Source organism: Passer domesticus, chromosome 5 (assembly GCF_036417665.1).
Source record: "Passer domesticus isolate bPasDom1 chromosome 5, bPasDom1.hap1, whole genome shotgun sequence".
Classification (NCBI taxonomy): Eukaryota; Metazoa; Chordata; class Aves; order Passeriformes; family Passeridae; genus Passer; species Passer domesticus.
The window spans coordinates 11,318,928-11,328,673 of NC_087478.1; the positions used below are offsets into that span (position 1 = coordinate 11,318,928).

General features: G+C 46.8%; 1 protein-coding gene across 1 annotated transcript; it reads left to right on the forward strand.

The window, feature by feature from the left end:
- Positions 1-175: 175 nt before the first annotated feature.
- On the forward strand, positions 176-8,779 carry PSMC2 (proteasome 26S subunit, ATPase 2). Its single transcript, XM_064421954.1, has 12 exons — positions 176-322; positions 2,292-2,329; positions 3,508-3,589; positions 4,471-4,570; positions 4,891-5,022; positions 5,636-5,708; positions 5,853-5,948; positions 6,205-6,369; positions 6,863-6,950; positions 7,584-7,786; positions 8,326-8,422; positions 8,510-8,779. The coding sequence occupies exons 1-12, from the start codon at positions 253-255 to the stop codon at positions 8,665-8,667; spliced, it is 1,302 nt and encodes a 433-aa protein (XP_064278024.1). The 5' UTR covers positions 176-252; the 3' UTR covers positions 8,668-8,779.
- The last annotated feature ends 967 nt before the right edge of the window (positions 8,780-9,746 follow it).

Sequence of the window (9,746 nt, forward strand, 5' to 3'; positions counted from 1 at the left end):
GCCCCGCCCGGCCCCCGCGGGCCCCGCCGCGGCCCCACGGCCCCCGCAGCCCCCCGCGGCCGGAGCGGCTCCCGCGGGGCGGCACCGGCGGCGCTGCCCCGGGCCGCGGGATGCACCGGCGGCGCCGCGCGGAACTGCCGGCGGCGGCCGCGGCGCCGGGGGGAAAGGAGTTGCCTGCGCGCCGGCCGCGGTGCACCCTGGTTTGTGTTCCGGGCGGAAGCGGCGCCGTGCTGCGTAAGGCGGGCGGGCGCGATGCCGGATTACCTGGGAGCCGACCAGAGGAAAACCAAGGAGGAGGAGAAGGAGGACAAACCCATCCGCGGTGAGCGCCCACGGCGAGGACAGTGTCCGAGCAGCGCCCGGGGCGGGAGTGGGGCGGCGCCGCCGGCGGCCATGTCGGTGCCAGGAACGGCGGGGCTGGAGGAGCGGCGGGGGAAAAGGGACTAAAAAGCATTAAAAATGTCTCTCATGTGCGCTCTGGCGCTGCGGCCGCCGCCCCGGGACTGCCCCCCATCCCAGCCCGGACCCCGGGCGGTGCCGCAGCTGGCGGGAGGGAAGCGGGGCCGAGCCGGGCCTGACCAGAGCCGGGCCGTGAGGGGCCGAGCCGGGCCGTGAGGGGCCGAGCCGGGCCGTGAGGGGCAGAGCCGGGCCGTGAGGGGCAGAGCCGGGCCGTGAGGGGCAGAGCCGGGCCGTGAGGGCAGAGCCGGGCCGTGAGGGGCCGAGCCGGGCCGTGAGGGGCAGAGCCGGGCCGTGAGGGCCGAGCCGGGCCAGCCCTCACGCAGAGCCGGCCGTGAGGGGCGCGGAGCCAGCACCGCCCGGGGCTGGCCCGGGAAACCGCAGAGATCATCAGGGAAGGAAGGGACCATCCGCCTCCTAAGTATTGTTCTTTTACAAAAGGTTCCTAAAATGTCGAGTTTCCTCATCGTGAGAGGAAAAACGCCTTTTGTGGTTTAATACTTATTTCTGTACTTAAAATGGCCCTCAAAACGTGGCACAATGGTGTTACACCTCCCTGAAAGGAGCTGTGGTCAGGTGAGGTGAGGGCTGGTCTCTTCTGCCGTGCCCGCAGTGAGAGGAATCGAGGAAATGGCCTAAAGGTGAGGAGGGGAGACTCATATTAGATACTAGAAAAAAAAAATAATTGGCGGTTCGTGTGGTCAGATATCGTAATAGGTTTCCCAGGGAGGGGGAGCCATCATCCCTGCAGGAGTTCAGGCGGGTTCTGGGGTCACGGGGGCACGGCTGGGCTGGTGGCTGGACTTGGTGATCGGGAAGGTCTCTTCCAGCCTTGATGATTCCGTGACAGTTTCTTTCTCTCGCCGGGGGGAGCGCCCCAGAGCTGCCCCGTGCTGCCGCTGTCATTCGGAATTCCGGGGAAGCAGGAGAGGGAAGGCGGCCGAGTTTTCCCAGGATACCGGCACGCTCTGGAAGTTGCCGGTTGCCCTTCGTGTTTTAACTTAATGTGGCTTTTTATTTCGTGTTAGTAAATATTTAATAAAGCATCTGTAAGCACAAGCAGTGCAAAATGTAATTAGTGATGGACTTTGAACTACTCCCATTCAAGAAAGATTTCTAAATTATAGCAACAGAGTGTTCAGTGGTTGTAAAAAACAATCAATGGGGTGGTACAAATAGTCAGGAAAGAAGTACGGATGAACACAGAAGGGTTTCAGGATGCTGTGTAACACGTGCTGCTCCCACATCACCAGTGCTGGGTGGTTTGGGATCCATCTGTCTGAAAAAGAGTGGAATTAGACAAGAGAGGAAACAGGGATGGGAAGGGAGAGGGGCATTGAAAATCTCTTAAGTGGCAATGATGTGAGAGTGCTGAGGCAGAGTGGCACCAGCAGAGGTGTGTTTTCCTTAGTTAATGGAGAGGGGTCACTGGAGCCACCTCTGTGCAGAGACATCTCTAGTGGGAAGTGGTGACAGTTCTTCATTGATGCTTTCTTGAACATCCAGAAACAAAAAGTTAAAAAGATGGAGTTGTGATACCTTCCATCCCTTTTCTGAGCAGTCGTCGGCTGGGAGATACTCAGAGTGAAGCAGAGTTGAAGTGCCTTGCTTGCTGTGAGCTCTGAGTGGGGCAGGTTTTTGGACTGAAGAGAGTATCTGGAGACTCTGTTTCATTTTTGTATATCTGATGCTTTTTTGTTCCACTTTGTTTCAGTGAAAAGTAGAAACTCAAAAGAATCTCTCCAAAATACATGTTTAGATCTTTTAGAAGCAGAATTAATACTGCTGGCTTTGTTTTCAGAACTGGAAGCTAAGTCTCTCCTGTCTTGTTTCAGCTCTTGATGAAGGAGATATTGCCTTGCTGAAGACATATGTAAGTATCACTCAGCTGTGGGAGGGTTACAGACACAGCAGCTCCTGTGGGGAAAGCAGGGCAGGAGTGGAGGGTGTGCACTTAGCAGGCAGAGAGTAACTCTGCTTCTCCTGGTGCTTTTCTCTCCTGCCAAAATCTTCCCTCCCTTTTCCCCTTCCAGTGAGACACAGCCTGCAACACTAAAAATAATCCTGGGTTTGTTAACTTGGGAGTAATTAAGGGTTTGTTTCTCTGTTTTTGTTTTGTTTCTCATTGCTGATTGCCATAGGGCTCTAACAGCCAGGGCTTTACTAGGGCTTTGTCACTGGCCAGTTTTCTTGGTTTATACAAAAAAAAAATTTAAAACCCCCCTCCTGCCACCAAATTGACTTGCTTTTAGCCATCATGTTAAAAATCCACACTGTTGGGAGGCACTTCCCACAGACAATAAGGCTTAAAATGCCAACCTACCCTTTCCACTGGGAAGTTGGAATCTACCCTTTCCACAGTTGGTCTGCAGAAGAACTCTTGAAGGATGAAACTTGCAGCTTAGGTGTGTTTCGCAGAAATCTGAATTTTGTTGACAACAAGACTCCTTTACAAAGCTCTGAAATACATCTGGTATCCACTGCAGCTTCTTTTTTTTGTTGCCAGTGGTCTACAAAACAGATATTGTACAGCAAATCCAGGTCTGAATCTGCCTGTGTTAGGCAGATCTGGATCAAAAGCAGCATTTTATCACAAGCAAGAATTCTGATTTGCCCCTTGATCCTTCTGCTGTCCTCTGTGGATGATGGAAAGGTTGGGTGAGGCAGTTAAAGCACTTGTACAGATGGTTTTCAGAAAGTGTATTCTGAATTCTCTGTATATATGATTTTACTAAGTCTTTTTTAAACTATAGGAGGAATAGTTTGAAAAAGTAAGGCTGAACAGGTTTAAAAGAAAAACAAATTATTGAAGTTTACAAACGTGGAAAATTTCCACCTTCCCCGTTGGTCAGTTGTGTGTAGCTGCACTTCAGTTTTGCAAACAGAAATGTTGTTTCTGGAAGTGAATTCTGTCTTTTTTGGCTGTCATCAATGGTTGGCTGTTACACCAAGGCAGTCTGTTGAACATCTTGATGGGCAGCAGCTCTTGTCACTTTTTCCTAAACATGAGATAATTTGACTTAGGAAATCTACGTGATATTCCTTTTCCAGGGCCAGAGCACGTACTCAAGGCAGATCAAGCAAGTAGAAGATGATATTCAACAACTGCTCAAGAAAATCAATGAGCTCACTGGTATGTTTGTGTTGTAGAAAGCTACAGAGGAGCCACAGATACCAAAACAAGTGTTGCAAGAAGTTGATTTCCAGCAACTTCTGCATTGTGTTTTAGTTGTTATTTTTCTCAAAAGAACACAGTTCTTTATTTGGTAGCATGAGATTTTTGCTTGTTAGGTGATGTTTTTTTCAACTGGGCAGGGCTAATCTGTACATCTGATTTTGTAATTTTGTACTTCAACACATTTTTAATCAAAACTGTGGTTTTTAAATATAATGGTGGCATGAAACAAATGCCCCTTTCTGACACCAGATAATGAAATAGTGATAACAGTAACAATTAATTTGTTTCCTAGTTTTTCTTTCACTGATATATTTTTTTTTTTTTATTCTGTTGCTTATCCTGCAGCGGCTCTCAGTTCTGCCAGGAAGACCCAAATTTCTCTTGCAAAATAATCTTGATTCTTTTAAATACATCATGGAAGTGGTACTTGTTATATGCATGTTTTGGAAGATTTATGAGGTTTTTCATCTGTGTGAATCCCTTAGTTTCTGATACTTTGCACTGGAGCTCAGTGAAAACACTCAAGAGTTTCACTCCTTTAGTGAAATGTAGATATCCACTATCAATGCTCTGTCCTGCTGTGAGCATCCCCACACTGCAGAATTGGCTGGGAGGATGGCCAGGCTGGGATTTGAATGCTCAGCTGGCACAGTCACGTAGGCTCTTTCCTTAGGAAACTTGGTTTTTTAGGAAATCTATCCAAGATATGTGTGCGTGTTGTTTTGGACGTCTCTCAAAAAACTTCCTGCAGGGTTATCTCTAAAGTTTTGGTGTGCGAAGGATGGCTGACATCCCACTTAGCTGTTTCCTCCTCATCTTGTTTGTGCTGCATGCAGGAATCAAGGAATCTGACACTGGCTTGGCTCCTCCTGCCCTTTGGGATCTGGCTGCAGATAAACAAACTCTCCAAAGCGAGCAACCATTGCAAGTTGCAAGGTGGGAGCACTCTTACCCTTCCAGCAGAGCTCCATAGTGTTAAAAATCTGATGTGTAGCTTATGTGTGGGCTTCTTTTAAAAAATGAAGTCCATGTTGTGCATATTGAAAGTGCTTTTACCACTGAATCCTAAAGGAACTGTGATTATATGTGATGTATTTCATACTTGTACTTACTTCTGCAGTTGTTGTATGAGGCTGTAACTGTGTAATCACAAGTAGAGCAGGTATTCTGGTGTGTTTGGAGAATGTGACTCTCTTGATGCTTGTGCTTAGCAAACAGTTTGTCTGCCTGGAGGTGCAATTGTGTCTGTGTGTTAGGTGCACCAAGATCATCAATGCGGACTCCGAGGATCCCAAGTACATTATCAATGTCAAGCAATTTGCCAAGTTTGTGGTGGATCTCAGTGACCAGGTGGCACCTACTGACATAGAAGAAGGCATGAGAGTTGGGTGAGTTTCTGTTCTTGTGAGTGTTCTTGCAGACTGAAGCTTCCTCTTAAGTTATCTCATGTTACAGTTTGACAGGTCAAATGACAACATTTCCAGGTTTTGCAGTGGTTGACATTACACCACTGCTGTTTTTCTCTTGGATGACAGTAACTCACGTGCATGCTCTGTTGGAATCTTGTTTTGATGTTATTTTGACAAAAATTGACAAAACCCATGTGTCATTGGACTGCAACCTTTTAGTTCAGGCACCAGCAGTCCCAGCTTTCAGGGAGCCTGTGTAGGCTTTGGCACTCTGAGGTTACATTCAAAGCAGCCAGGAAATGTTCACTGAGGAGGTAAAACCTCTTACTTTAAGAGACAGTATTTTTCCAGTTTGCTCTGTGGGATATTTTGAAATTTAATTTTCAAAATACTTCGGAATTAAAACTTTAAACTTTTCTGCAGAAAGAATTCCAGTATCTAGCCTACCTGACTATTAGCTTTCAGGGCTGGGCTGTCCTGCTGCCTGAGAAAAGAACAGTTCAAGAATTCAGCTTCTCATTTACAGAGTTATTTCTACATAACACTTTACTTAACCAGTGTTAAAATAATAGTCTTTGTGCTTCCTCACCAGGGTGGACAGAAACAAATACCAAATCCATATCCCCTTGCCTCCAAAGATTGATCCCACAGTCACCATGATGCAAGTGAGAGTTGCCTTTACTTAATTTGACGTGGCTTTATATTGTAATTGTGATTCCTTTAGCTGGATTTTGTTGTGGGCTCTTGACAGCCCGTGGAGATCTGCAGCACCAGGCTGGTAACTGCTCACTCACCTCTTTGTTGTGCAGGTAGAAGAAAAACCTGATGTCACTTACAGTGATGTTGGTGGCTGTAAAGAGCAGATTGAAAAGCTGAGAGAGGTGGTTGAAACCCCTCTGCTTCACGTAAGTAACCTCCAGATTGAAGCTTCTTTTATTTAGGAAGTATTCTGGCCCTCTCTGAGCATCTGAAAAAACAAGGAAAGACAGTGTCATTGAGTGTAAACAGTTTAATGGAAGAAGTCAGGTTTTACCAAGTGAAATCCAGCCCAGCCTCGTTTACATTGCTCTTCATTAACGATTTCCTTGATTTGCATACATGCTTTGATATAATAATCTTTAATTTGTACATAACCTTGTCTTCTGGCTCCCTTTGTTACAGCCTGAAAGATTTGTGAACCTTGGAATTGAGCCTCCCAAGGGAGTGCTTTTGTTTGGGCCACCTGGCACGGGCAAAACGCTGTGTGCCCGTGCGGTGGCGAACAGGACTGACGCCTGCTTCATCCGCGTGATCGGCTCTGAGCTGGTGCAGAAATACGTGGGAGAGGTGAGAGCAAGTACTCAGTGGAGGCTGGAGGGCTTTGCAGATTTCCCTTGGGGGTGCCAGACACTGGGGGCAAGGGATGGATGTACTTGGAAGCTGCAGGGGCAGGAGCTATCAGACAAATCACTGCAGGTCAGGCAATGGTGGCCTGACCTCAGCTTTGCTGTCATTTATGAGAGGGATTTTACAGTACAGAGTTCAATGTGCATGTCAGGAAGACTCTGGAATTAGGATTCTGCTCCCAACCCTGACACTTATTTTTCAGTTGGCCCTGAGGTAAATTACTTCATCTGTACTTCTCAGTTTAAAAGCAATATTTTTTCTTCCCTTTACAAATTGCTTTAATCTTTATACTTCTCCCATTATATATGTGAACAAATAAAGAGTTTTTGCATTGGAACCTTAGAAGTATTTGGAAGCATGAAAAGTTTGATTTTTACAGTTTTCCTTTAATTTGCCTAAAATATCTAACAAAACCTTGATTTTTTGCTTTCAGGGAGCTCGAATGGTTCGTGAACTCTTTGAAATGGCCAGAACTAAAAAAGCTTGCCTTATATTCTTTGATGAGATTGATGCCATTGGAGGTATGTTTGTAGTAGCTACAGTTCTAACCTCCTGTGAGAGCTTCCAGGTTTTCTTGTAGCTCTGTATGTGGGTTGCTGCATTTCAAGAAAAGTGCTTGTAAATACTGAGTTAGCAAAACTATTCCCAGCACACCCCGTGTCCAGGAAGCTGTCAGGAAGTGGTTTTATATAGCCCAGATGGGAAGCCATTTTTGCACATTTGGAACACCCAGATTATTCAAACTTTAGTGAAGAACCTCTGTATTTTGTTTGCAAAAAAAGTACTGTTAACTTAAACCCCCTTCAGCTTCTGGACTACACTCAATGCCTTTGTTACTTTGGAACATTATTATTTTTTCTCAAAAGAAAAGTCCTTTGAAAATAGAATAGTTCTTACATAGACAGGGGAGAAGGATGATTTTGGCTGAGGAAAGGGCAAAACAAAACTACATGGGTGAATTCCAGCATCTTGGCAGTTGTTAGGTAGGGAGATAGAGGCCCTTTTGTACTCAGGACCTTTGAACTCATCACAAATACTTGTATGCACTGCAGAATCATTTTCCCAGGTGTCCTGTGTTGCAGCCACTGTGACACCTGTGTGTCCAGGGCCTGGAGCTGCCTGTCCCCCTGTGAACTCGTGTGTCTCCTCCCCAGGTGCTCGTTTTGATGACGGGGCTGGCGGTGACAACGAGGTGCAGCGCACCATGCTGGAGCTCATCAACCAGCTGGATGGCTTCGACCCCCGGGGCAACATCAAGGTGCTGATGGCCACAAACAGACCCGACACTCTGGACCCAGCACTGATGAGGCCTGGCAGGCTGGACAGGAAGATAGAGTTCAGCCTGCCTGATCTTGAGGTGAGAACTCTTTAGTTCACTGCCAAGAGTGTTCTGATAGCAGAGTGCTTCTTAAGTTAGGGCGTCATTGTCTGGAAGTTTAGGAGAATCAGCAAATGTAGCACTCTTAAATTATGTGAAACTACATGGAAGTATGGGGGATTAAAGATGTGCCAAAGGTTTTTCCACACTGCACAGATTCCGTCCTGGCTGAGAAGCCATGGTAGGCAGCTGTAATTACTGTATGTTCCTGCCTCAACAGAGAAAAAATCCTTTAACCAGATCCACAGTTTAGATCAGAAGCTGGAATGTGTTTTGTTTGGCTCTTTTGAGAGCGATTTCTTGAGGTACTTCTATGATGAAAGTCCTTTTTAAAGTTATCATCTTACTTTACTGTCATGGACACTTAGACATTCCAGTCCAGACATGGGAAACCAGAGTTGGGCAGCAAATACAAGATGTATTTTCCATTTGCCTGTGCTGTGGAGGCAGACAGGTGCAGGCTGGAGTCATCACCTCTTTCATGCCATGAACATCTCTGTCCTCCTCCCTTTCTGCAGGGGCGAACTCACATCTTCAAGATCCACGCTCGTTCCATGAGTGTGGAGAGGGACATCAGGTTCGAGCTGCTGGCTCGGCTGTGTCCTAACAGCACGGGTAAGCTGAATGTACTTCTGTCTTCACTCAGTCCTGTGTGCTCTGTGGCCTGGCAGTCAGTGCTGAGCTGTTTGTCCGTCTCTCCAGGCGCCGAGATCCGCAGTGTCTGCACGGAGGCAGGAATGTTCGCTATCCGGGCGCGCCGGAAGATCGCCACCGAGAAGGATTTCCTGGAGGCGGTGAACAAAGTCATCAAATCCTACGCCAAGTTCAGCGCTACCCCCCGCTACATGACCTACAACTAATCCTGGGAACCTTCTTCCTGTTCCCCCAACTTTCTGTGGAACAAAAATCCAAGTGTAGTGATTTGTGTTTTGTTTTTGGAAGCTAGAAATAAATGGAGTGTTCCAAATGGTAGGAGTGTGTTCATTGTGAGTGTTCTACTCCAGTGGACTGTTGCTGCTGTTGGGAAAAGATCTTAGTGAGGTTACAGCAGCATGGCCTAAGCCACAGATAATCTTAAATTAGATACTTGGGTAATGTCAGGCATCCCAAGTTTAGATGTCTGGTCACCATCTACACCCCAAATCTTGAATCTGAGCCATAGAGGTGCTGGAAGACCCCTGAGTGACTCCAGTGTTTCTGGGTGTGCTGAGAAGTGCTTGTATATCCCAGGAAAACAGGAGCTGCCATGGGAAGGCACTCGTGGTGGTCTGAGTCATTGCCCAGCTAAGGGAGGACATGAAGGGACACTTTTTCCCTTCTTTGGTGATGCTCTGATACCATCACAACTTGTTTTTTTTTATCTTCAGTGGTTTTTCTATCCCTTTTGCTGAGATTCTTTGTTGTGTCTTGCAAAATAGTAAATGGGTCAAGGAGGAGGAAGGTGTAATTTCTCAGTGCTATGGATGGAAAATTCCTTTTCCCTGCTCCTGCTGTGAGGTTTGACATCAGTGTGGTAGTGAGCTCTTGGATACCCTGTGGGACTGTCTGAGATGCTGCTGCTGCACACTGCATGACTGAGACAGGTCCTGGTGCTCTGTAGCTGAGCCGTGGCTGGGAATTGTTGGCCCCACAGGCACCCTTGAAAGTTAATCCTCATTCATCTGACAAGTTCCTGTGGAGCTGGGTGTGCTCAACAGAAAACAACAGCCTTCCATTTTCCTTTTCTTTCCAGTGTTGCAGTAAAGTGGTTTCAGGAGAAGCACGCTGGAAGAGCTTAAAGAAATACCTGAGGGGAAAAAAATGCCTTTGGGAACTGCTTTGTCTTGGAAGTGGGAGAAGTTTTATTGTCAGTTCTATCAAAATGAGACTCATTAATTTATCAAGCTTAAATTATGAAGCTACTTCTATTTTTTTTTAAATAAGTAGTGTGTGCAATAGG